Here is a 26,773-nt window from a genome sequence, read left to right as displayed (position 1 = left end):
TTCACACCAGTGGGCGATCGTTTGAGGAGTGATAGACTGCAGCAAACATTTCAACAGCTTACAACGAGAACAACAATCTGACCGAGAATGGATGCTTCCCGTCTGGTGCGTCCAAAAGATTGCCTGACGCCTCATTGACGATCAGCAACGGATCACGCGCTGGCCCGCTTTGATGCTTGCTCAGAAGCGCGTTCAGGCCAACGCCTCCAATCTCCTCGAGCTGTTTGCCCCTATTGGTGCTGCCTCTTCCTCGAACTAAGAGATCTGAGACCTGAAACATTAGGTGGGTAATTAGGGGCGTGGCTGAACTCCGCAATTCATCTGACGTTTGGTTCCGAGATGTTTCACTCAACGATTGTCCTGCTGGACCTATATCAAAATTCGGGATGACAGCAGCGTGGCCGCCACTCTCTTCCTCATGACACATGTCAGCTGAAGGAGCATTCCTTGGTGATTGAGCATCTGGCTGACCGCTGCGACTGGGCTCACACTACACAAAGGCGGCCATCCTCGGTCACGTATCGATGTCTACCTATCTGTTATCTGTTGCATCGTTCATGCCGTGAAACCTCCTTCTGAGCACACACGGTATCAGTCGAGTCCTGTCTGCACCACGACATCCTCTAAGGGGTCTTCTTCTTGGCTCCTTGCGTGCCTATGGTAAGGAATGGTACCGCGACCAGACCGAGAAAAGTCGCGCCCAAACTGAACCAGAAGGTTGCTTGGTATGGCCGATACTGGAGAGCATCCGCGCCGTCTGCTGTCCCACCAGCGCCTTCGTAGACAGCCGTCTGAATCCCAAGGGCAATCGTCGAAGCTATGCGGGCAATGGTGTTAAACATGCCTCCAGCGACAGACTGTTGATCAGAAGACATCGAACTCAACACATACATGTTTGTGACGGTGAACTGGAAGTCCACTCCAATGACCGAGCATAGCAGGGCCGGGAAGCTCAGAGCCCAATAACTCAGTCCAGGACCTGTGGCACTCCATAACGCGCTCGCAACGACCAGACTGGCTGTGCCGACAACCATCAATACTGAGGATCAATTAGTCACGCGATCAAACGGTTGCAGGGTCCGAGTACTCACATTTGTTGCTGACCTTGTGCATGACCAAGCCAGCCACAGCATTGACCACGATGCCTCCCACACCCGCGGGGAGGAGCCTGACAGCCACCATCAAAGGCTTCTGGCGCTCAACCCGTTGCCACAGAAGACTTATCCAGAACAAATTCCCTCCGAAACTCAGGTTTCCTATGCAAAGTGCAAAGACCAGAATCGAGAAATTCCGATCCTTGAACACGCCCAACGGCATCAGAGGATTCCGACAGATACTCTGCCAGTAAATGAAAGTCCCGATCAGGATCGCCCCAACGATCAAGAGCGCCAGAACATAGCCCTCCCGCCAGCCCCCCTCCGAATCCCCCGTCAACGTGAAGCTCGCGGTGAACATCCCCATCCCCGCAACCGTCAACACCGCCCCTACCAGATCAAATTGTCTTAACGTCTTCATATTCCACCCACCCAAACTCTGCTCACCATCGCTAGGCACGGTCCACCATGCCGCAACCGCAAATACGGCGTACAGCACGCCCATCGCCCAGAACGACACCCTCCACGTCCCTACGTCCGTCGCCACCCCAGCGATGAATCCTCCTAAGACGAACCCGACTGGATATCCAGCCGAGAAACACGCGAACGCTCTATTCTTCCTCCAGCTCGGCACCCTGTACACCCCACCCAACTTCCCCAACGCCGGCGGCACGGCCGCCGCGCAACTAATCCCCTGCAGTCCACTCATCACATCCAGATAGACCGCATTCGTCGCAAAACCAGCGACAATACTGAACACCGCAAAGCTCGCCAGCGCAGCAATCAGCAACCACCGCCGTCCAAACAGATCCGCTACACGACCGAACAGCAGGAGAAAGGAGCCGGCGGCGAGATTGTTGGCGGCGGACAGCCAGGAGATCTCGGCGGAGGTCATGTTGAGGGACTGCCCGATGGAGAATGTCATGACCAGGATGGCGCCGTTGAAGACACTGTTGGCGCCGACCGCGACGGTGGTGGTAAGGACGAAGAGGCATTCGGTTAGGGTGCTGTTGAAGTAGGGCGGGCGGGCGCGTAGGAGGGGTCGGCGGTTGGGTCGTCGGTTGGGGTCGTGGTGAGGGTGTCGGAGGGATTAGCGGTTGAGGGGCTTGTTGCGAGCGTTGGGTCCGGGCTAATCTGCTTTGCTAGGGGCTGAGGGGCTGCTTTGTCGTTGTTCGATGCGTTCAGGGGTGTGCTGGTCCGAGAGTGAGATGTCCCCGTGAGCTCGATTGACTCACTATGGATGGCCTCGGTGTGTGCTGTCATGGCTGCTGGAGGTTGATAGTATAAGATATTGAGTCAGACTTGATGCGTTTGGGGCGACCATATATAAGAGTATAGTCCAAGCCAGTCACTGTATCAAAACTGCTATGTACTATTGTTGAGGGCCTTCCTTCATTTCGCAGTGCCAGTTCGGATCTGTCGAATTCGAAGTGCGCAGCAATGTTGGTCACCAAGTAGAATTTCAAGCACTGTAACATATAGCATGTATTCACCGAGCCACGTCCCTTTATTAAGATGTTTTTTAGCTTATGCTACTTTCAGGCAGCACGGTCAAATTCCGCTTGTCATCAAACTATCGATTTCGCAACAAGGTGACATGTAGAGCAGCTACCTAGGTATAGAAGATCATCGGCGGCCTCGTCATAAAAAGGCAAGATCGATCCTGACCAATCCGGCGACTTCCCAACGGCTTCCCGAAGCAATATCCCCGAGCATAAGGAAACACTTAGTACACTGCCCTGCTCCTCGTGCAAACCGTGCGTTTCGGACTCCTTGAGCATAGACAAGTCGCATGCTGCTTTTGGAGCGCTGCTCTAATTGCAGAAACGTGCTGTGCTGAACATCGGCGTCTTGTGGCGGGAAGTCTACCATGTCAAGAAATGCTGTTGGAGAAACAGAAACCGCGCCGGATGACGAAAGATATTTCTGCCTGACATTTGAAATTTGAAATTTGACCGAGCACCCGTGTGGCCTTCGGTAATGCTGTGATCCAACATTTAGGCATTGCAGCTTGAAGGCCGCCAACTGCTTCACACGACCGAAGACACGCACCCGTGGCACATGGTGAGGTGTCTCTACCATCTTACTCACAAGTAGCACCTCTCCCAGACCACTGACGCTGTAGCATGATACTGCATGAATCCCTACCTGCACATAAGGCAGTCCTTGTGACCCTGAGTGCCGCGTTAACCGACGTCCCAAGTCTTAAACCGTTGTGCGAGAGGATGAAATCGAGGCAACAGAATGCATCGGACAGCAACGTGATAGATGGTTCGCGGACGATATGCTTCGTTGTACTCAGTAGCCATTTTAATGCAACGGATTCATTCAGAGATGTATGATCAAAGTAGCGGCTCGGATCCATTCGATTTGGACCTCGCGCGTGGCTATGCGTAAGGGTCATCCCGGGTGACGGAGAGGTCTGCACAACTGCAGACAATAGTCCGACGTCCACTTGCGCCGTATCTCATACTCAGTGGAACGAAGTCTGCCACCAGCATCAGTAAACAGTCCCAAAGCAATAGGATGAGAGCCAGCCTCACCTTATGGAATGCCACAAGCTTCCCAACAACGAGGTACTGCACACGCACTTGTCAGCCTCATCCCGATGATACCACATCTCCCTACCAGCACCACAACTCACCTTCTCATCGAACCTCTCCACCCACCCCTGCAGATTCTCCCTCTGCTCCCCCGTCAAGTCCTCACACGTATCCAACGGCCCGTCCAAATCCTTCGTCAACATCTCTTCATCAAAGCTCTGACACGCCAACCCCCTCGTCGCATCCCTCCCTGCAAAGTTCTCGTACATGCCGCCTGGCCCGTAGAAATTCCTACCGGATGAAACATCGTAGACTTTCCCCTTCACCGCCAAGTACACCGGCCCATTATTCTCGCCATTGTTCGGCAGTAGCGTGCGGGGCGTGAACGTGCGGAAGACGGTCGCGGCAGGTCCCTCGGGGAGCTCGACCGGCGCGGTGGGGCGGAAGCGCAGGTACAGGACCGTGCAGAGGAGGACGAGAAGGGAAACGTTGAGGGGTGTGAATAGGGCGTGGAAGACTTCCTGGGCCATTTCTTGGTTTTTGCGGATGTCTATGGTTCAGGCGAGTTAGCTTATGCTGGTAGTGACCGGTTTGAAATGTGGGTATGGTACGAACGCTCTGGGATCTCTCCGCCGAAGGCTCCTTTTGAGGCGCCGGGGACGACGGTGACCGCAGTCACCGTCTGTGTGAGGCTTGACGTCGTCATCGTAAGCGCGAGGCGGAGAGTATAGTAGGTTTGGGCAGAAACAAGAGTAGAAGGCGCTACTGAGCCAGACGTTAAGATGAGTACTGAAGTCAGCACTGATGATGGTTCATGCGCGTGGATGATCCCGCCGGGGCTGTTGGAGACATGGGCCTTATTTCATTTCGCGCTCAACGATGTACAGCGGCGACCTACAGCAATGAACAGCATACCAGAAGTGGCTCGAAAGAGGTACACCGTGATTTTCAATGTTTATCGATCAGGGTATTTGGGTCATGAAGACGCTGTCCATCCTATCTACTGCAAGCCGCTATCGTTAACGCTGTAAAGAACGCCCATGGTCAAACCCAAATCTGGTTCCCGGTCATACACCACATTCCCGCGGCCACTGATGATGAAGGTCCAGCCAAATACTTCGGCCGTCTGGCTTTATGGATTGTATGCGCACATACGCTTCGGAGGTTCATTGTAGTATTGAATCTGTTCACGCTCACAACTCAGACTTGGCAGATGAGGCATGCTTGGATGCAATGCTAGCAGCCGAGCTGGCGGACTTCGACGCCTGAGCGCTGCCGCTCTGAACAGGGCCGGAGACGTATCCAAGAACCCATGACAGACCACTCTTGATGCGCTCGTAGATAGTCCCAGATGGAGTCGAGGTGCCGTATTTGAAGTAGTTGTACTGCTTGCGGGCCTCGGCGCGAAGCTCATTGAGGGTGGTGCCTTGGTAGTTGGAGATGCCGTAACCATCTGTTGCATTTGTTAGAATGGACAAACATATATCGGGAAGGACCAGAACGGGAGACTGATGTCTCGCCTCATTCAGGTCTAGAGGTATACTCACCAAGGTACTTCTTGAGCTCGGACTCTGACCATGTGTCGAAGGTGGTGTCCTTGGCAGCATCGGTCTGCTGGGCAAGATAGTTGGTCGCAGATGCGTAGTTGCTACCGCCGGTCTTAGATGCTGATGCATAGGCGTCCTGAGCTTGCTTGACCAGGTCATCACGGGAAGCCTTCGCAGTTTTCTTGGTGTCCTTTCCCTGAGCCTTCAGATACTTCTGCAAGTTATCAACTGTCCACGTATCGAAAGTCCACGCAGACCAGCCGGACTGAGCTTTGTGCTTGTTGAGGCGAACCTGCTTGACGAGTTCGTTCTTCTTGCTGCCTTGTGGTACCGGTACGCCGCGGGCATCTAGAAACGCTTTGAGCCGAGACTCTCCCCAGGTGTCAACGACGCTGTAGAAAGCGTCGTCAGCCGCAGCCGAAGCACTATCGGTGGCCTTGGCGTATGCGTTGCCTGCTGAGGATGTGGCAGCTCCATAGGCTGAAGCGGCGCCGCTGGACACAGACGAGGCCTCGTTGCCAGTGAGTTGAGCACGGTGCTTGCGCGCAAGTGCGATAAGCTCATTCTTCTTGCTGCCCTGTGGTACAGGAACTCCGTGCGAATCCAAGAATTCCTTCAGCTTCGAATCGGACCATGCATCAAACAGCGCATCGCTTAGGCTAGCCTGAGCCGATTCAGCAGAGGCACTGGCTGAGGAAGCCGCGGATTGGAAGCTCAGAGAGGCAAGACGGGAGTTTCGGCGAACAGAGGCGATGAGCTTGTCGCGAGTCGAGGGCTGAGGGGCAGGCCAACCACGAGACTATCGCACTTGTTAGAACGGACTTGTAATGGGGCACAGGAGTGACTGGGGGACTAGTCTCGTTAGAGACAAACTCCAATGTTACGTACATCGAGGAACTCTTTCAGGTCCGACTCGGTCCATGAAGAGTACAACCAATCACCAGGATATGCGGAGTATTCGCCAAGCTTCTTCGCAACGCTGTCGTAGTTCTGACGAGCGCTGGTGAGGTACGAATCACGGGCTCTTGGCTGAGGAGCGGGAATGTTGTTGTGGTCCAGAAAGGCTTTGAGTTGCGACTCAGTCCAGCTAGTCATGTCAGTAGTGTTAGAACGATCGTCGAGGTTTAACGTACCTGTCGAAGATCCAGTCCTTGACTGATTCGTAGGAGTCGGTAGTCTTGTCACCAGCAGCAGCGAGTGGGTCGACGATGGTGGATTGCCAGTTGCTCTTAACGAGGTTCTCCAGGTCTTTCCGATCGGCAGGGGTGGGATATGGGATGCTATGATCAGAGAGCCAACGCTCGAGCTCGGTCTCATGCCACTTATTGTACGCTGTATAATGTTAGACCTTGACTAGACCGGTTTGACCTCATTGAACTTACCAGCCTTGCCGAACCACGAGCTTGCGGTAGCCGTCGTGGCCAGAGCCCCGACGAGGATCTGGGAGAATCTCATCGTTGCGATACTCAAGGACACACTTGAGTCTTAGTACTTCGCAATTCAGATATGGTGGGATGAGAAGGAAGGAGGAAATGGCCGTGGTCAGCGAGCCAGAAAAGGCGGTTCAAGTTTGTTGCACTTTGACGTCAGTGAAGACTCCACATACAAACACAACACTTGACGCCTGGATGACGAGCTTTTGTTTCTTTTCACCGCCACAAGCGTCCAGAATTCAGGTGTGGCCTCAACCAATGAGTTGAATCATGTCCTATTCGCTTCAGGAGGTGGCGTCCGAAAGCGATGCCCTGGCGAGTAGCAAGAGCCGGCGTGCTTCAAAGACATCGCTCGGAAGCATTGCGGGGGAACAAGCATGACGTTGGGGCACCGACGGAAGCTGTATCCGGATCTGATACAGAACCCAGTACCACCAGGTACTTCGGCTTCACTCAACTGCAGTGAATGCTACTGGGAATTCAAGATCAGCCAGTCTCACCAGTCCGCGACTATTCGCGGGCTCAAGTGACGACGAGAGGTCGCTTTCACTGCCAACAACGCGTGCTGAGCATTTCCGTTGAACTTTTTCCTGAAGCGGATAGGCTTGCGCATGACATCAAGATCTGCATGAAACGCGAGGTGCGCGCTGCTATTTTTCTGGTCGTGTAGCTCGATCTTCGCTTCTTGAAGAGCAGACAGAAAACCCAACAAAACAATGCTAGCCCTCAGGAACATTACTCGAGTGTCGGGAGCCCAGAAGCAACCGCTTGCCGTCTACTTCACTCGCAGGTTCGCCCATAGCGACTACGGCGGAGACCAATCTGTTCACGACAAATCGAACGCTGCACCAAGACGTGACCTAGAGCACCCAGGTCCTGAGTCCCCTGCCAGTAAGGGCTCATCATCGTCCTCAAACGGCTCCTCCATAGCCTCGAAGTCGTCCAACCTCTCTCATACCGAAGCCAAAAGTGATCAAGGCAGCCCGGCGATTCATCAGCCAAATCAGCTGCAGAAGACAGTGATCCTGAAGTCAAGAAACATAACGAAGAGATGGAAAATAGACATGGGAAAACGACCAATCAGTTGTCTGAAAAGGACAACAAGGTAAGCCTATCCGTTTCCCGTGAGCCTGAACCACCAGTCAGCCAGGAGACTGTCTCGACCCAGCGTTAGAGTCACATCTTCCCGACGATTATCGGATCATCTGAGAGTCCTGGGCAAGGCACTGCCACCTTCGAAGCTCTCCTGGCGGCGATCTGACGATTGTCTGGCCTCAAGCACATCTCCCCTCTTTCCTTCTCGCGATGCCCAAGATTTCTGGTTTAGGCTGACCAACATCGGCAGGTGCCTCCTGGGTAGGTGCCACAAGTGTACACTTCTGCGTCTGGTCCGCTTTCAGCGGCCTTAGAAAACGAGAACTGGTTCCTGACAGCTTATAGATATTGGAAAGGCGATGTCGGCGGTCCCGACAAAAGCGGCGGGCAGTGATTGTCGAACGATGCGTTACATATCGGTTGCACGCAGCACTTGCATCTCGTCATGAGGGAGTCCGCCTCAGTCTCAGTAAATCTGCCAGTCTCAGTGTACCTCTTTGGCCCCAGCCAGCTTGCCCTTGCGCGACGTCGGGTCGGACGAGGGAATACCAGGACTGTGCTCTGCGATCGAGTTCTTCTGAGGTCAGCGTGCTTGCCCATGATTCACATACTATTTCGATAGCACGCAATACCACGGCTGCAGCCTCTTCCTTGTCTGCCATAATCTCGGCGGCCGATTTCTTCTTGCTCCCGCTCTGCGACGTCTCCTGTGTGACAATCTTCATCGACTTGAGAAGGTATTGTCGAGCGGATTGTGGAGTATGAATTGGAGGTCCTATTGCTTCCCTACCGCCACTTGCTCCTGCGATCAAAGGCCCGTTAGATTTGCGCAGAGCCTCGAGATCGATTCCCCAGAACGCTTGGTGTGACGCCGTGCTCGTTTGCTGCGCTCCAGGCTCTGAGGGCACCTCTGACGCGCTAGATGTCGTGTGTCTCCTCATGACGGCTACGTCGCGGCCCTACCGTCACAGTTAGCACTGATTACCCACAACTGCAGTAGAAAGCATGCTCATCCGGTGCGTGTTCGATCGAGACGGCCGTGTTAGGTCGACATGCAGATGATGCTTACCATAACACGGAGCTTGGGCTGACCCTGAGCCAAACATCCTCCTCGGCTGTCGGCGAGGTTGTCAGACCAAGATACTTCGCCTTAGACTGTGCGCCTGCGCTGACCACCGCTTGAGCTATCGACAAACGACTTGAAAGTGGCTGGTCTGGCTGGAGAAATCCAAGCATCACAATAGTGAAGGCTAGAAACAGCGGAGCGCGATTTGTCTCGATACACAATTCACATAGCTCCTCCTCGGTCTTTGACGTAGTCGGTAACGAAAGCAGCGCCTCACTTTCCTGCCCATTCGGTTCAGCAGCAGAGCGGGAAAGAGATGCCTTATTGACACTCGACCGCTTCTTTGGACTTGACACTCTCCGGGCGGCAAGCACCACTTGCTTCATGACCTTTTCGTCCGGGAATATGACCTTCAAGTCGGCACTTGGGGCTTTGCTGATAGCTGCCGGATCCGAGAGCGACATATTTCTGAGTGGATGAATCTTGGGCATAGCATCCGATAATGAAAGTCGAGCATCTTTAGTGAGGAAACGTAATAAATCTTGTACCTCTGTATGTGCTGGACTACTTGCCATTGCGACCGGCCAGTGATGGAAGACACAGACCAAGAGATGGCCTTGGCTGCCCAGGTGCGGTTGCCGAGCAGTGAGCGGACTTTGCTATGGTAGATGCCTTGTTCCTGCCACGCGCAACGCTCCAGAATGTCTTATAACACACGAGAGTACGAAGAGTTGGCTTCAATTGAACACAAAATGACCTCGAAATCAAATGGTCTGTAGCGATTTGTGGGTTGGTTTTCTCTATGCCAGGTCCTTACGTCTGTTGTTCATCGAGGATACTAGAGTCCACGCCAATGACACAATAATGAAGCAACTGCCCTTCAGTTGCAGCACCAGCAGAAAGGTCAGCCTTATGATTCAGCCTCGGCCGTCTCCCTGAACCTGCACTTACGGCAGCACGGTCGCAGCAGCTTGGCGAAGACAGGCCACACCCGCACTGTCCTCTGGCTCGACGACAACTGTGATACAGACGAATAATGGCCCGCATTCTGTCTCTGCTCAGATCTTACACTACACACATGAGTTCCTCTGGTTCTGTCCATACTATAATCAGTATGTCGGTGAGCGAGCGACCAGGAACAGCGATCGGGAAGAAACCGCTCTAAGGCCGTGTGTATCGGCGTTTTGATCAATGACGGCATTGCCTAGCAATTCTGGGGCTAGGCGTGCATGAGCGAGTTAATTCGATGAAGCGACCGGGCCACGGAACAGCCAGAATGTTAGCACGGCGCTCGTTACTGCACATTGGTGTCATACACTGTGCCTGACTCCAGTGTGCTCAGGATAGGGACGACTCGAGTTCTAATAACACAACCAAACAGTGCCAAACACGAAAAATGCAAGGTAGGTCAGCACTGCAAAGGTGACCACCCCTGATGAGGTTAGCCATGACGAACTCTGCTTGGGCGCTCCCCTATTATCCTGCCTATGAAGTCAGGGCCGGAATGGACCCACGACCTATTTCAGAGCCCTTTCGACAGCAGCACTGCATGGACGACCTTGAAGAAAATCCAGGTCCATAAGCCTGCAATGCATCGCTGATGAGAAGTTATCGAGTAGAGTTCGACAAAGTTTTGAACCTCCCAGACTAACCACCTCAGGCCGTGGTACCGTGAGCGCAAGCCAGAGAAGCCCGGTAAGAGGTCTAATTCCACTGGACAACCTGCGCCTCCAATTGCTCCATCAATGCACCCAAGCATTGGAGGTTCATGAGAGGGTGGGCACCGGGCAGGGCTCTCTGGGTTTAATTCTGCCAACCCGTAGTAGGGCCTTCATCCTACCACATCCGCCCAGACGATACCGCTCTCTGTCTCTGCGGTTGTCTCCAATCTCATCATCAATCCTGCACAGACTCTTTACCATTATTCACCTGAGCCTGTCCCACGGTTACGACAACAGATGTTGCCCTATGGTTTTCGCATACCCTTTTGACGACCGAAAGACAAGCTTTATCGCCGCTGTCTGCGACAAAAGGTCCTAAGCGGCCTCCTTCGGCTGGCTTGGTGCACAGCCCCCGATGGACCCAACTGCCACCTCGAATCCTGAGCACAATCCAGTTCGAAGATCATCAAGTCACGCGTCGCACCCGCAATCAATCGCATCATCCCGTACACAGCGTACAGACATCTTCAGTGATGAATTCGCTGTCGACCGTGCCGACATTGGCGAGATGACACCAGCCGACACAGGCATGGAGAGGTTGGCACCTGGAAATCCTTCGCAGCCTCCGAATCCTACACGCCGGGACTCACAAAGCCAACCACAAATACCGATAATCAACACGACGAACGATGAAGAGTCGTCTCCTGTAACGCCAAGTTCGAAGGAAAGGAGAGCTGACGGACCAAGCTCGTCGCGCCCGACTTCCACAATTCTTCTGCAACAAGATGCCGAGCCGCGCAGATCACTCAGTGTATCATCACAATTCTCGATACCCCGAGCCCCGAGCCCTTACAATGGCCCAACTGCACCTAGCCAGCCATACGCCATGTACCCACAAGTCACACGTGCTTCGAGTGTAGCAAGTGGATCCACTGTGCGCCCTGTCGAAAGACCGTTTGTGCCACAAGGCGGTCCCGAACATCCCTACGCCATGTACCAGAACGCTGTACCGGAGGAAGATGACGATGAAGCCGACGGATCGGAGAATCCAGCGGCTGGGTCGGTCCTGGGCGCAGGCGGAGTTGCTTCCAGTTTCGCGGGCGGATCGTCCTCTTCTGGGAACGATACAGGGGACATAGTAGGCAGGGATGGTCACATAGAACAGCTTCCGCCATACACACGATACGCTGACAATGTTGTGGCAAAAGGGGACATGGCCCAAATCAATTCGGGCGGGTCGATGCCAGTGACGATGCCGGCAGAACAAGCATCACCTTCGCTGACAGATGCGTCGCTGCTTTCGCCGAACCAGTCCAGCTCGGAAGCTGAGATCAACCCCACGACATCAACATCTTCTGAGGAAGAACAAGAGATAGCGCGGAAGGAGGGGTTGTACGAGAGGAGCAAGAGAAGGAAATGTTGCGGGATTCCAGTCATTATTGTGGTGCTTCTCGTCATAGTCATCATTGTGTCTGCAGCAGTCGGCGGAGTGGTGGGCGGAATTGTTGGCAACAGGAAAGGCGTTGACCATGCCAAAGCAGAGTCTGCAACAACGACGACAATGTGGCTAGATGCTGACCCGGTTGAGACCGGACCCTCCACGCCGCCTTGCCCAACCGGTCACTTCAGCAGTATTCCCTTCGATGCGATCGAGGACATCAACCAGTGTGTTGGCAACCCTGGCCTTCAAGAAACTTGGGACTGTCTTCCTCAGGCGAACCTGGGCGTAACAATCCTGCCAGAGCGAGACTCGGGCGAATACTCGATCACCTTCGACGATTACTCGAACGTCCCCCGGAGATTCGCTTATGGACCGCAGCCACCTGACTTCAACGGGACCAAATTCGCGCTCGAGCCAGTCGAAGACCGCGACAACCGCGATTATGGAGTGGCGATGTTCTTCAGTTATCTATTCGATAAAATCGTCATTCGTAAGTGCTCGAGAACCCTGGCAGAGTCGTGTAACTGACCAAATATAGTGCCCGAAGGTGATCTGAATCCTCAAGACTTTGACAAGCGAGACGGATCGAAGCCACAAATAAGTCGTCGTTCAAATTACTCAGGGTATCTGAGAGAAGGCGACAATCCTTGGTATTGCTACTGGAACCAAACAGTGGAGGAGTTTTGGATATTTCTCGAGCAGGACCTCAACTCTTCGTCGTCGACCACTGCCAACGTCTCCGCCGCAGCAGCCATGGCAATGTCATCGACATCCTATGGAGGTCCGGGCTCTACCGCCACGCCATCAACACCACAGACCTCCTCACTACCATCGCCCACTTCTGGATCGAGCCCAACCGCAGCAGCACAAGCTATGTACGCAGAGGTTGTTTACGAAAATCCACCCGCCGAGCCTACGCCTTCCGACTGGTACGGACCAAGATATCAGCGGGTCAGACGAGCAACTCCTACTAGCGAGAGTCGAGGAACCTACCCGACGTTCCCCAACATGATTAAGATGATCGAGAAGCGAAAGCCCTTCGGAAATATAGAGCCTTACTGCCAGCAGATGGTCGTCCTGGATGATTTTGTTGGCATCGTCCCCAAGGAAGGCGGAGCGATCATCAACATCGAAGAGAAAGAATTCAACGACAACCCGTACTCTTCGCCCTCATCCGATGATGAGACGAACATTATTGGTGATCTGGAAAGCCTGTGCGTCTGCGAGTGGAGATATCCTCAGACCTGAGTCGTCGAAGGTTGAGTCGTATCTCTACATCGCACATCCGCGGACATTGGCTGAAATAGCCGAAGGTGGTGGGCCGTTGTCCTCGCTGGAACCATGGTAGCACGAGCTCAGAGGGAGCTCCAGGCGCAGCAAAGCCGTGACCAGCGACCAGCGAAATAGGCGGTACCAACGACCCCGTTCCTGGAGGCCACTTGGTGTTGCGTGTGCGCGAAGGATGACACGGAGGGAGAAAATCCACTTCCCACCCGGTCGATGCTTGGCAACTGGAAGTCGAAGGAAATTCCAAAGAGCCGTGACGTCGATCGCGTCCGATGAATTGAATTCGATGTTCTGACACGGTATTTCCGAGGAGGTCATCTACAGCATTCACCAATGGCTTGGGTTGATCGACGATGAAGTCAACGAGGGGTCCCAAGAATGGAATGACGCCCATCTGATTTGTTCGAGCGGACGGATTGACGGTGCTCCAACAGAGTGTGAAAGAGCGGAAGAGTGCAGCACTGCCGGATTCGACGGCATCGGTTACATGCCATTGTTAAGTATACGAAACAAGTCATGGGGAGTTAATAGAGTCGGGGAGGTGGCTCTCCACGCCTGCGGAATGGGAACAGCGGCTGCCGACAACAGCCCGTTCAGAGATGGTAAAAATGGGATTTAGCTAGGACATGTGAAGCGTCTCTGGAGACATGCTTGGGTTGCACGGTACGCAAGTAGCCACGTTATACATATCTATGCGCATATTGGCTGCTCATAAGCACTGCAGTATTCCACAACGAATCTGTCCGGAAGTTCGCGGCTCGAAACATGGTGCCCTTTGCCATTGGAATCGCACCAAATGCGGCTCGCATAGGAGGCCGCGGCGGCAGCAGTGACAGCACACAGCGTCCAGGAGCCATCACAACGATCACAGCGTCCTGTGTATGCTCCCTATCGTAAGTGTCTCTTAATCGTGCTGCCACCAACCCCCCTCCTGGATAAGAGGGTATCCGTCAGGCTATCGACACTAGTCATGGGCGTTTCATGTCCTAAGATGACCACCTGGGCACGCAAGGGTGGTGCTCATCCTGAGATTTAAGAGGGCGCTGAAGGGCTGACATCGTTCACTAATCCTGTCGGTGGGCTTGAGAAGAGCCTCACTTGTGAGTTTAAGTTTAGAAAAGATATATCGAGAAGTCACAGCCAGGGAGGGCGCTGCAAAGACTTCGGCAGCATGCCGCAAGTTTGAGAAACCGCCCGGCTTTTGCTCCCACAGCTTGATTTGTCGCCTCGACCCAATTATGAAGGCTCTTCGACTAGTCTGCCACTCTTCTTTCGGTCACGCGGTAGCTGCTGACTGCTGATGAAGGTCTCCGGAAGGACGTACTGGCAGCGAGGACGGTGCGGTGGTCAATGGCGGCTGGATGCGTGAAAGTCGTGCATATCACGGATGGCAGAGTTGCGGGCGCAACTATCCACTGCTCCTCCTTCACAACCTACGTTGGGTCGTACCTTCCCGCCTCAGCGACCGGAAACGGATCACACGTCATCCTATCTGGGAAGAGCCATCCCGAAGGCTCTTCAAATCGGTCGTCCTCAAACGCGATGCTGGTAATATCTATCCTGCTCCGCAATGTGTCTAGCGATGGGATTCCGATGAGAAGAGTACTCCCGTCTTCTTGATGCTGTACGTATTTTGTCCCTTTCGATTTCATGATCGACTGGAATATTCTTCGGGCGTCTACTGCTCCTTGGGGGCGGGGTAGGCTCGTCTCTTGTAAGACTGCTCTCACGAGGCGGTGGGTAGTCCTCTTGGAACGCTTGATCGGCACGTATGCTATTAAGTTGCATGGCCTTCGTGGCGGCACGCGCACTTCGCTGATGCGCTGCAGATCGATAATGTTCGGCAGGTTGAAGAGGTTTTCGGGGAGTAGGTTCAAGATCTGGCTCTCCACGATATCCTGGTACGGCCGGCAGATGCTTCTTTGGTGGGGGCTGGGAAGGAGGTGGCATTGGATAGTAGTATTTCGATCGATCACGTTCGTCGTCGGAAGGACTAGTGCTGTAGTCCATGTAAGTGAGCATGGTCTGGTCGGAAGTCCTTGTGACTCGCCCGTCGGTGGTACTGTCATTGTCGTGGTACAGCTGTCGTGGGGGTCCTAAGATTCGTATGGGCTGGTTGCTGCCCTTGCTTCGATCCGACTTTGGACTATATACCGATTGGTCCCGTGAGCGGGCCACCACCGTCGCCGAGCGTAGCGAGTCGATCTCCGGGTCGATATGCAGAGACGAAAAGGAGTCTAGGGATACCGCGGGCGGCGATGCTGGGCGAGTAACCGTCCGGCTCGTCGCTGGCCGATCAGCGTAGTCGAATCTCGGACTGGGAAGGTCAACGGTAGCAGTTTCATCAAGCTCGAGGATCGGTGTCTTTGAGCGATATGTTCGAAGAGGTCGCCGTTCCGCCCGGCCATCTCCTTGTTGACTGGTGGCGCGGTCGATGGATCGTATTCGCCGGAGAGAGCTTTCCGTCAATGGATCTGGTACCGCTGAGACGCAGTGCAGATCGGGAAGCCCAGCGAATTTAGAAACATGGTCTCGAATTTTCCGTTCAAACACGTCGCTTTTCGGGCGGGCTTCAGGATCCTTGTCCATGCAGAGAACAACTTGCTGAAGTATTGCGCCCACGGCGGACAATACTTTGCTCTCGTCTTGTTTGATCTTCTTTTCCGCATCGTCGGATCTGTTCGAATTAGCGAAAGGAATCCTGCATAGGGCATTGGCCATCGCCGGGGAAGGAGAGGACTAACAGTATCTGTGCCCAAGACAAAACTTGGCTAGGATTAGCGTGGAAACTCGCATCAGCCAGACCACCACCTCTTCCAGCATTTCGATTGTTCTTCGACCGGTGTCTTGCAAAGGCGCTGTACGTCCGCTTACAGAGCACTGTAAGGATATCCATGATGACTGCCCCTAGTGTATACACGTCGGCCGCGAAAGAATCGTGCTGAACCGACCTCCACGTCTGCACAACTGCTGTTCGTTGCTCTGGGGCGGCCACAAAGATGCCCTTTCGAGGATCAGAAAACGCTCTTGGACGTCCCTCCGAGCTGTTGGAGGACATGACGGAAGGCGGCTTTGTTGCTTTCCTCTTGGGCAACCCATAAGATTCGATTGAATCACCATCCATTCCGTTCCGTGTAGAGAGACGAGAGCCCAAGCTCGACTGCCTGCCCGAATTTGGTGTGTTACTCAATTTGAGTCTACTGAATTCACTTTTAGAGGCCGCCTGAAATGTGTAAATCTCGTCTTTGTCGGAATACTGACCCAACGTAGATCCCGACCTCCTAGTGCTGGGATCGTTGCTATCTTCGTCCCTTTGAGCCTTCCCGCCTGATCTGTTCCCGGATGGGAGTGAAATCTTACCGTGCCCTGTGTTCTGCACGGTGACGGACCTCTTCCAGCGCTCGGGTGGGGCGTATTGATAGGACTCGATGTCGTCGGCCTTCGCTATCGAGCACAAAACGCCTTCGCCATCCATAGAACCAAGACAAACATCGAAATTTTGGGTGACATGCACGTTCGAGGGACGAATTGCTCCGTGGTGGCCTCCGTTGTAGTGGAGCCAAGCCACCGCATTTGCTAGGCAATGAAGCCAATTTATGAGTTTGCGTCGCCGATCTGGCTTAGGCAGCGCATCAAACGCTTTTGGCTGGTCCATAAGGAATGTCTTGAGCGAGTACTCGCCAGCAGGAGTCGAAAGAATGTACAGGGAATCGCCTTGTACATAACTCGCGAAGACTGATAGAACGTGCTCGTGCGAAAACTTCTTCAACTCTGCTATCTCACCGAGAATCGCTGTCTCGGTCGTTTTAGTGTTGAGAGCGACTCGCTTCCGGACTAACACGCCGCTTGTGCCCGACGGCAGGCGCACAGCATCAGTGCTGTCTTTGTTGAGTAACGCTGAGGGTTTAATCCCGATCACCGTCAGCGGGACACTCTCCTCTTCCGCGTAACGAATGTGCTCGCCATCCTGGAGGATTCTAGCAAGGAACTTGAATTGTGCTTTGTAGAAGCGTTTGTCCAGTGCTACATCGTGCTCGATTGAGAGACGCAAGGTCGGAACGATGTGTTGCGCTATGGGCAGGTCGTCATCCTCGAAACCATCATCAATCACACCAAAGATCTGGTCTGGCACACCAGCGTCGACAAGAATGAGGAAGAGGCGCTTTGCCCGAAGGACAATCCAATCCAGATAGGTGTTGTCCGTAAGATCCCCGGCATGGTAGAGTGATCGTCCCAATATCTCCTGTTCGTTGGCTCGGAGATGTGAATGGACATATGCAGGCGTCACCGTCTCAGCGACTCTTTCGTCCGTCCACCATGTTCGCGCCCCAGGAGGCATAGTCGAGATAATGCCTCACGTGATGGTCTGAGACGGACGAGAAACAAAGGTCTGCTGGACGACACGAGACCGAGCTCTGCCACATTGAGCGTCAAATTGTCTGGACCGGGCAAGAGATACTCAGGTAACGAAAAAGCATGTCCTCGTTGAGAGCTCTTGGTTATCTGAGGTGACACGTTACGCTAGCATGCCGCCAAAGCCATTCTTCTTCCTAAGCTGGAGTAGTGAATCCTTCTCGAATCTTGAGCTGTGAATAACCAAAGCTGCCGAGATTTGGGACGCTGTAATTAGTATATGCACGTCTGGCAATTGGGAGAGATCATGAGCGTTTGATCCTTATCGTGCAGCGTGGCCCGGAAGGTTGGCCTGATACAGGAGTCAACTAACTGTCAATTAAGATAGTCTCGTCTGAAGGTGGGACTGAACCTATCAGACACGTGGGGAGCTCGGCTGGGACAAGACAGCCGATGCAGTCAGCACGGGGTTGTGGAAACATGCTTTTGAAAAAAGACGTTCCCGACGAACGCACGAGTCGTAGTTCGGACAATCCAGGATTCTCGAAGTGACAGCTCATTCATGGTTTCATCTCAGCGGCTTGAAGGACAGCACAGGAGTGACGACGACCTGCGAACTGATTTTATCTCCGATCGACTTCGAAGCTAAGGACGCAACAGCTTACGCGCAATAACAACTCGCGGTTGAACTCGTCGTAGTGGATTATCACGCTAGTGGTCGCGAAGTGCTGGGAAGCCACGGCAGCATTGGCAGGGCCGGCGGGCCCATGCTCTAGCTCCAGCAGAAGCGAGACGTCAACTATCGAGGACTTATCCGAACTTCGAGCATGGAGAGAGGTTCGGAAGGAAGATAGATCTGAGATGAGACACCTCCAACCCCTGGCTGACCCAACAAATAATGCGAGGGCATGAAGGTGAGCATATCGTCAACCCGCAACCACGAGATCTAGGGCCACGGTGCGAGGGTACGCAACAGAACTCTGAAGTGAAGCGAAGCGTGCGCGTCGTTAAGTATCCATGCGATTTGCTTGAGCTTTCGAGGTGGAAGCCAAGGCGATCCAAATGTAAGGTACAGACTCCAGAGCATACATCATAATCTCGGTAAGACATCCCTGTACTCAAGCCCGTTATAACCTATAATTCATGTCGTTTACCATCATCCTAGGGATTTCACCGAGGCCACGGTCTAGTCGCACAAGCATCTGACGCGCTTCTGGGTCCTTCTCTGCTCTCGTAAGATTTGAAACCTCAAGTGCATGCCCGACGCTCTATGTCGCTCTGAATAGGGACGCACATGCTACAGACTCTTTGACATATACCTTTGCAGGAGAATGGCTGCGCCTGCAACACAGAGCTGTCTCAATAGTCCTCAGCTTTCTTTTGCTGTATATCTGCAAAGCCCGCCAATATCAATACTCGAATCTACTGCAGGGTAAGAATGAAGATGCTCTGTCAATCAGTTGGCGTTGGCAAAGCATCAACAGTGCATGCCTAGCTAGGTAGGTACGGGCTGAGATCAAGCTGGCAACCATTGGTGCTTTCAAGGACTGGTCACAGTGGCTGACATTCCTAACGGCGCCAACACGCCACCTGTAGCTAATAATTTGGAGCCTTTTGCTCCCTCCCAATATCTTCTATAACACAGCTTCCAACGTTAGGAATTGTTGCTAGTTGCATATCACATTCATTGCGTTGCTGTGCCATTTAATACAGCTAAATAGACTTACTGAGCACACCCACAGCCGCAGCTGTACGCGTTTAAGGACCAAACCTCCAGCACATCCTGCTTCCGCAACCGCAATTGCTTAGGCAAGCAAAGTACTTCAGCTGAACATGTTGGCCTGCACGCTCGAACATCGTTTTCCACTCAAGATATGCCCCGCCTGTGCATGCGCCTGTCGCGCCTTACTGAATTAGTGATCCAAGAGGCAGAACTGCGGTTGGGGGTACTGAAGGCTCCCGAACACAAGACCTTACCCAAGCAGTTGTTACACAATTCTAAGCAGGAGCCTTACACTGGCAGCGCAGAAGGCTTCGCCAGCGTCCACGTTGTGAAATGTTGAGCCCTGCGAAAATGTTCTCTGTTATTGTAGCAAACCGTTGGAAGTATAATGTCGTGCATTAGGGCTGCTAAGTCAGCAACCAACCGGGCTGTCGATCACCCGCGCCACTAAACTCCAAGGGCCTAGATGGTGCCTGTCGGCCTGCAGCTCCATGGGAGTCTAGAACATTTTGCCCAACGAGCCGTAAATCGCATCTCTGCCTGGCATCGTAAATGTCGCTTTTTCGCTCCTTCTTGTGTTTCTGTATGCCCGTCACCCACTGCTACTGAAGAAAATAGCAGCGCCCAACTTTGGCTTCACTTGATCACCACGATAGCGTTGCGAAGACTGCATCGAAAGCACAGCCTGCCTTAGATATCGCACACCAGAGGGAAGGCGGGGAACGGAGTGCACTGGAAACGAGCCCGGGATCTGGAGTGACCTGTGCACACAGCGGTTCTGAAATTATCGGCGTGAGACCTGCGAAACGAATAGTCTGCGAGTGAACAAGTGGGAACGAAGTCTTGCGTGAAGGCAGGCTCGTTGCCTTGCTCTCATGGAGCCTCATTGTATGTCAATTCTGAGCTCCCTCACCAGCGACACTGGAGCCTCAAGCAAGCGAAGTCTACGAAATCTGTCTTGCGATGCACCCAGGACGGTCAAGACAGATGCCTTGTCACATCCGTCCGCAGATGAAAGCCTTAGTTCAGAGCGCACAAATCCATCCCGGTCAAAGTCGTGCGACTTGAAGTCAATCTCAACGACTTCCTCACAACATCTGCAGAAGTGTCTGCCAACCTTTGCCATGGGACCGTTGAGAATGCCACCGCGAGAGAAAACGGCGCCGGAGACCTCGTTGCCTCGTCATACGCGCTCATGGCCGCCAGCAGGTGCATCTACTCCGTTCGAGTCTGAGGTTGATATGACTCCCCCACCCACACCACCAACGGAGAAGGATGCGTTCAATTTCTCGACATCAGCCAGCAAAGTCCATTCAGGCGCTCCTCAAGTATCAGCGGCATCGCAGGTTGAGAATGAAACGACTGTGCCTGTGAAGCAATCCTCTGGAGACCGCCCGGCGTCCATATCATTACCTTCAAGCAACAATAGCGAGGAGCACACCGGACCCGCCACTTGGCTGGACCGCGCTCTCCGGCACTTGCGTAAGGAGTCCCTGTCGTGCAATGACTTTCGCTTACATATACTGCCAGAACCGTCCTCGAATGCTGCCATTACAGCTCCAAATTTCCAGATTGTTGCTCAGGCAATGCCGGGATATGCAGGCGATACTTCTCCGAAGCAAATCTTCGAAGCAGTCGTAAGCAAATTACAGGAGCCAGCTGGCAATGTGCCGAACATCACGATCACACATGTTTTTACATCGCGTGTGGATGTGAGCCTAAAAGATGCACCAGTCTCTCCGCCTGCGACTCCCAACGCATCCGATGGCGGTAGCGATTATTTCAACCATCAGAGGACCTTCACTAATATCGCACGAATCCGAGACTATCACTCGATCGAAAATGGACCGCAAAGGCTCACCTACAACGTGCACGTAGCTCCACCCAACTCTGTACACGTCAGTCTCCTAGAGAGATATCTTCCTCCAACGACACGACAGGAGTTTCAAGATTTCTTCAGCCTGGACAATCGGTCGTATCTTGTCGATCGCCTCACAGAACTGCAAGACGGGAGCTGGGGTCCGACTGGCGGTTTGTTGCTGGTGTATCCCACCCTAGCAGGCGCGAGAACATTCAAAACTTACTACAAAGATCCTATACTCGATCCTCTTCTCCGCCGAATCATTTCACTGCGAGGATTGACGACAAGAGCTGGCGAAGCCTTGGGCAGAATGGATGCACTCGACGTCATGATGGACTTCGACGATATGCAGTCTGCGATCGAAAGGATATGTCGTGGCTTGGAAGCACGTTCGACTGCCGCCGGGCGCGCAAGTCATTTCACTCTTGAGCACGCGGAGCGAATCGAAGTCGTTCTAGAGAAGCGAACATGGATCCAGCAATTCATCGCGCAGGAAAGCTCACGTATGAAGCAGGACTTGATCGATTATCAAAAAAGCGGACAGCGCATGCCAGCAAAAGACTTCGAAGCTTCACCTGCAGCTCTCGCAAGAGAGGTAGAGGATGGCATTCGTAACAGTACAGAGGCCTCGGGGGGCATTGGCATAGAAATGGGCGTCTATGTCATTCGAAGAGCACTGGTCTGATTGTTGTTGACCATGCTAGGTGGTAGCCATGGCGCTTGGGCTGGTCTCGTAGCATTCTGTGTATAGTGGCGGATGACAGTCCCACGGTTCAGACATGTCTCCGGCAATAACGAAGATATTCAAGCACAGTTTACACTCCGCATACTTACACAGGAATCTTCTTCTGTAGATCTGGGCGGTCTAGACGCGGACTGCGCCACTGTGGCTTGACCAGCCCGTGCGGAAGAGCCGGAAATGCATGGCATCGAACCCCAGCTGGGTCCCAAGGACTTCCCTTCTCTTTCTCTTCATGGACACTGTTTGCGTTCTCTCTCAGTCGACAATGAAAAGTGATGTCTGGATGTCTGCCCGATCACATCGAGGAAATCATTCCTGAGATCTAGAGTCGCTAGCAAGCTCAAGCTTTAACGGAAGACCGCGTCGGTCATGTCGGCTATCTGCATGATTGCCCTGATATCTGCCAGAAAGCAGTAGCCAATGGGATGGTGATCTTCAGTACGTGAACCTGCTACGATAGGTCGAGCATGTCGTACATGGGTATGGAAGAACACTACCGCTCGATGTGTCGCAAGTGTGCCATGTGTTTGAAGCTAAGGTATCTTTGATCTTTATCACTTGCCAATTTTTATCTGTTGTTTGCGTTTTGTTTTCGCGTTGAGCTTTTTCACTCGTTTTGAAGCACCGAGCTTGAGGATGAGGGTAGTTTCATTGTTGTGGTGAAGAGGACCCTGAAGCTGTTGAGTGGACTAATCTGAAGGTGGATAAGAAGGCGCAAGGTGAAGTCGAGTTTGCTTCGCAACTGCCGTCGAAAACAACGCTGCAAGAGCTTGGCAGCAACCACCATAATTCCATCGCTGGCAACTATCACACTCGCTTGGACAGCCTCTACTCAGCCGGTCAATCACCGCTCGACATCGGACAGCTTCACGGCGACAGCAGTCTCCTGAACGGACTCGTGCATCTGATGATTTCACGATGGCCTTCTTTTTCTTGCTTTGCTTAGTGCTGGGCGTCTTCTCCACGATCATCAATTCGATCCCAACCATCTCGGTTACTGGGGCCAAGTTCTTCACCAGCGAGGGCAAGCAGTTCTTTATCAAAGGTGAGCGGAGTCCTACCGAGCCGGAGTCCTGATCGTCGATGCTTAAAGTCGCATTTTTGACCACGACGGACTCGACAACCATCGCAGCAGCCTCCCCAGTGCCCTTTTGTGCCGCACCGCTGACTCTGACTTGTGCAGGTGTTGCATATCAGCTGATCGAAGACGACCCGCTTGTTGATGTTGACCAATGCGAGCGCGATGCCACCCTAATGCAAGAGCTTGGGGCCAATACTATCCGTGTCTATCATATCAATGAGACTGCCGACCATTCTGGATGCATGAACGCCTTCGCCTCTCGAGGCATCTACCTCTTCGTGGACCTGGACAGCTTCAAGACCTATATTAGCTATGTAAGAAGTCCCTTGCAGCATGTTGAGGACGGGCTGACAACATCCAGAGCGGTCAGCCATCCTGGACAGAGGAGAAAGCTGCCTCCTATCGAGCCGTGATGGACAACTTTCAACAATACGATAACACAGCCGGTTTCTTTGTTGGCAATGAAGTGCTCAACTCTCGCGAGTCCGCCCTTCCTCAGGCACGACGTTGTACTAATTACATGCACAGAGACGGACTCCCCAGCAGCTCCCTACCTACTCGCTGCTGCGGCCGATATGACGAAGTATCGTAAGGCAAAGGGCTACCGCGATATTCCCGTAGGCTACTCCGCGACAGACACAGGTGCTCTCCGCCCAATGCTTCAAGATTACGTTGCCTGCCGTCCTGATGAGACTGAGCGGTTGGATTTCTATTCCGTGAACACTTACTCCTGGTGCGGCGCCGCGACCGAATACCAGACCTCAGGCTATCCAGCTCTGCAAGCACTGAGCCAGGACTATCCAATCCCGCTCTGGATGTCCGAGGATGGCTGCAATACTGCTCCTCCGCGCGATTTCAAGGATCAGAACGCTGTATTTGGCCCGGACATGATCGATACATGGTCAGGAGCCATGATCTACGAGTGGATCCAAGAAATGAATCACTACGGTCTGGTCAGCTATGGAGCGCAGCAAGCACCTGACGTGACGGATGGAACGCGCATTGTCAATGGGTAAGTCACAAACTCCCGGCGTGAGAGGCTCACTGACGCTACGCAGATTCACCAGAGAAGGTCAGCCAGTACCTGTGCAGCCAGACTTCGACAATCTGAAGCAAGTGTGGGCCACAATCTCGCCAACTGGAGTCGAATCGGCTGCTTATGCGGCCACCTTTTCCGCCAAGCTGCCTCAATGTCCAGACTACACTGCCGACGGATGGAAGGTCGATGCTGCTGCTGCCTTGCCAACCTTGGGTGCTCAGGGAGTCAGCTCAGGTATGGCCAGTGGCGTCCCATCAGGCAGTATTACAGTTACCGGTATCACTAATCCGAGTGCAGCACCCACAAATGGCACAGGAGCGGGAGAATCTGGTGTCAACGGCACGGCGACGCCATCCTCAACATCGACTGCTGGCGCACAATCAGGAGCTCAAGGAAACGCCATGATCGGCGGCAACTATGGCCTATTTGGTGTGCTCGCAGCTGCGCTGGCCATGGGTGCATCCTTTGTGTTCTTCATCTGATGGACGTCTCCCCTAAAGGATTCGTGCATGTAGCTGGTAGTGTTGTCGGAAGCAGACCATCATAGATACGTGCGACTGAGCTCATGCTGGCGCCAGAAGCATAGTGGCATAATTCTTAACTACTTCAGATTCAAGCAATCACTTTTTACTTGAGCGTCAGCTCCAAGCTCTATACATCAGTCTGAACAATTGATCTCGAGACGCCCCACTCGCTACCTACTCGCTCCCGCATCCTTAAGGCTGGCTTAAGGCAACGTACTACGTTGTACAAAGACCTAGGTAGACTGCACATCTGCTATATCTCGGGGTTCCGATGTCCCTTCACTCGGTAAACCACATACCTAAGTAGTGATGACCCTATGGGCCGCACATCATTCAGATGCAATTATGATTCGTCGGCTTTGACGAATAACACCAGCCGATTCTTCCGTTGGGACCGTCGGCCAAGACAAAAGCGACTGACTAATTGCTGGCTTTGCACGGTACTCCGTGGCATTATTGCAGGAAGACCATGCCGGTGTTCCTGAATGCCCATGTCGTCGACCGCTTTCCCCCTCGAATTTTCAAAATTGTCTTTCTTTGACGGAACAACAATCAGCTGCAGAGCCTGCAACGACCCACCATAGATTGTAGATCGTCCTTCAGCATTTTCGATTTATCATCCGTCCAGCTTGGCACTGGCGGAGCTCAATCGCAAGCTTGTTGACCTTCGAATGAGGAAATGCATGCGCAGTTTCGGGTTGCCAACGTCAATGTTTTTGCGGCCAGTCCGCTTGTACGCCGTCTCGGACTTAACCTCGAAACGGAAACTTCGATGATGAAACAATATGCTTTTTCATCCATGTGCTTTTGATGCTCTAATCCACCGCCTTTTACTTTTGATGTACACCCTTTGAATCCTCCATTCCTTTACCTACCTTCGTTTCCGCCAATTGTCCTCTCGTCAGATTGTCGCCATGCTGGGTCAAAATAGCAGTCATCACCAGTGGCAACGCGGCGCAGGTGACGGCAGTGAGTTCCAATCTAGTGCACATCCCTAGCCGGCCAAGACTGACTGACGACACCAAACCCAGGCTATCGTACAGAACTGCACAACATCGCTCCAGGGGATGCGAGTCTCGACACCACAGCCGTTCAGTCACCAAATTTGTCCGACGATGAAAGTCCAGTACGCCGCAATGCATCAGCACATGGGGCGAACGCGATATGGGAGGTCCGGTCAGCAGGGAAGGAGCTATGGAGGAATTCGAGGAGATGCGACGGCAATTGACCAGTCTCAGTTTGCAGCGGACAAGAAGCAGGTCAGCGGCAGCACCGACTCGATCTCGACTGTCCTTTGCACGTACGCGATCAGGCGCTGGTCGACCGCCACAGCATCCGAGCATACGCCGGCGTGACAGCGAAGCTACTGCAGATACTACGAAGACCGAAGAAGGTGAAGGACCTGGTGCCGAGCAGGATGACGACAGTGAGGACTTCCAACTAGGTGACTTCCTTAGGGAGGGTGGCTTGGAGAAGCGAACTCCAGAGGGAGATTCGGCGAAGAAAGTCGGCGTTGTCTACCGCAATCTCACAGTCAAGGGTGTTGGTGCCACGGTCGCGTTCACTAAAACGTTACCGCAAGCCATCGTGGGAACTTTCGGACCTGACCTTTATCAACTAATATGCAGATTCTTCCCAAGCTTACGACTTGGCAAGAAGCCTCCCACCAGAGATCTGATCAAGGATTTTTCGGGTGTAGTCCGAGATGGTGAGATGATGTTGGTACTTGGTCGGCCAGGCAGTGGCTGCAGCACGTGTACGTATACCTACGAACCTGGATCGGGAGGGACAACAGTCTCCCACTTCAGGTTTTCCCGATACATATTCTGACTGACAGGTGCAATAGTCCTCAAAGTCATCGCGAACGACAGAGAAACATTCGCCTCTGTGGAAGGGGACGTCAGCTACGGCGGCATACCAGCATCGGAGCAGAAGAAATACTACAAGGGGGAAGTGTCATACAACCCAGAGGACGACCAGCATTTTCCGGAGCTCACAGTGTGGCAGACGTTGCGCTTTGCCTTGATGAACAAGACTCGAAAGCATGAGCATGGTTCAATACCAATAATTGTTGGAGCGCTATTGAGCATGTTTGGGATTACACACACAATGCATACCAAAGTCGGGAATGAATATGTTCGAGGCGTCTCTGGTGGTGAGAGAAAACGTGTTGGGATTGCGGAGACCCTCGCTACGAAGAGTACAGTAGTATGCTGGGACAACTCTACTCGCGGCCTCGATGCTTCCACAGCTCTTGACTACGCTCAATCGCTTCGACTCATG

General features: G+C 53.2%; 8 protein-coding genes across 8 annotated transcripts; 3 read left to right on the top strand and 5 right to left on the bottom strand.

Moving 5' to 3' along the window:
* Window positions 1-623: 623 nt before the first annotated feature.
* Window positions 624-1,989, bottom strand: AB675_6593 (Drug resistance protein; the record flags this gene model as incomplete). The annotated part of the gene is made up of 2 exons (XM_018146894.1): window positions 624-1,039; window positions 1,092-1,989. The coding sequence occupies 2 exons, from the start codon at window positions 1,987-1,989 to the stop codon at window positions 624-626; spliced, it is 1,314 nt and encodes a 437-aa protein (XP_018003950.1).
* Window positions 1,990-2,093: 104 nt separating this feature from the next.
* AB675_6592 (Cytochrome regulator dap1) lies at window positions 2,094-4,343 on the bottom strand (the record flags this gene model as incomplete). The annotated part of the gene is made up of 4 exons (XM_018146893.1): window positions 2,094-2,362; window positions 3,568-3,673; window positions 3,739-4,187; window positions 4,253-4,343. The coding sequence occupies 4 exons, from the start codon at window positions 4,341-4,343 to the stop codon at window positions 2,094-2,096; spliced, it is 915 nt and encodes a 304-aa protein (XP_018004113.1).
* Window positions 4,344-4,830: 487 nt separating this feature from the next.
* Window positions 4,831-6,639, bottom strand: AB675_6591 (Meiotic sister chromatid recombination protein 1; the record flags this gene model as incomplete). The annotated part of the gene is made up of 5 exons (XM_018146892.1): window positions 4,831-5,090; window positions 5,185-5,983; window positions 6,073-6,271; window positions 6,318-6,516; window positions 6,567-6,639. The coding sequence occupies 5 exons, from the start codon at window positions 6,637-6,639 to the stop codon at window positions 4,831-4,833; spliced, it is 1,530 nt and encodes a 509-aa protein (XP_018003642.1).
* Window positions 6,640-8,196: 1,557 nt separating this feature from the next.
* On the bottom strand, window positions 8,197-9,242 carry AB675_6590 (uncharacterized protein; the record flags this gene model as incomplete). The annotated part of the gene is made up of 3 exons (XM_018146891.1): window positions 8,197-8,286; window positions 8,324-8,671; window positions 8,805-9,242. 3 exons carry the CDS (start codon window positions 9,240-9,242, stop codon window positions 8,197-8,199), a joined length of 876 nt encoding a protein of 291 aa, XP_018003717.1.
* Window positions 9,243-10,854: 1,612 nt separating this feature from the next.
* On the top strand, window positions 10,855-13,128 carry AB675_6589 (uncharacterized protein; the record flags this gene model as incomplete). The annotated part of the gene is made up of 2 exons (XM_018146889.1): window positions 10,855-12,370; window positions 12,419-13,128. 2 exons carry the CDS (start codon window positions 10,855-10,857, stop codon window positions 13,126-13,128), a joined length of 2,226 nt encoding a protein of 741 aa, XP_018003814.1.
* A 1,572-nt stretch (window positions 13,129-14,700) lies between these two features.
* On the bottom strand, window positions 14,701-17,506 carry AB675_6588 (uncharacterized protein; the record flags this gene model as incomplete). Its single annotated transcript, XM_018146888.1, has 2 exons — window positions 14,701-15,844; window positions 15,912-17,506. 2 exons carry the CDS (start codon window positions 17,504-17,506, stop codon window positions 14,701-14,703), a joined length of 2,739 nt encoding a protein of 912 aa, XP_018004066.1.
* Window positions 17,507-20,367: 2,861 nt separating this feature from the next.
* On the top strand, window positions 20,368-21,789 carry AB675_6587 (uncharacterized protein; the record flags this gene model as incomplete). Its single annotated transcript, XM_018146887.1, has 1 exon — window positions 20,368-21,789. One exon carries the CDS (start codon window positions 20,368-20,370, stop codon window positions 21,787-21,789), a length of 1,422 nt encoding a protein of 473 aa, XP_018004058.1.
* Window positions 21,790-22,764: 975 nt separating this feature from the next.
* On the top strand, window positions 22,765-24,448 carry AB675_6586 (1,3-beta-glucanosyltransferase gas2; the record flags this gene model as incomplete). The annotated part of the gene is made up of 5 exons (XM_018146886.1): window positions 22,765-22,891; window positions 23,030-23,241; window positions 23,289-23,373; window positions 23,456-23,939; window positions 23,986-24,448. 5 exons carry the CDS (start codon window positions 22,765-22,767, stop codon window positions 24,446-24,448), a joined length of 1,371 nt encoding a protein of 456 aa, XP_018003700.1.
* Between the last annotated feature and the right edge of the window lie 2,325 nt (window positions 24,449-26,773).

The sequence above is a fragment of the Cyphellophora attinorum genome, assembly GCF_001299255.1.
Source record: "Cyphellophora attinorum strain CBS 131958 chromosome Unknown Contig4, whole genome shotgun sequence".
Lineage (NCBI taxonomy): Eukaryota > Fungi > Ascomycota > Eurotiomycetes > Chaetothyriales > Cyphellophoraceae > Cyphellophora > Cyphellophora attinorum.
The sequence above is the reverse complement of the archived record's forward strand: the minus strand, read 5'-3'. Positions and strand labels throughout refer to the sequence as shown.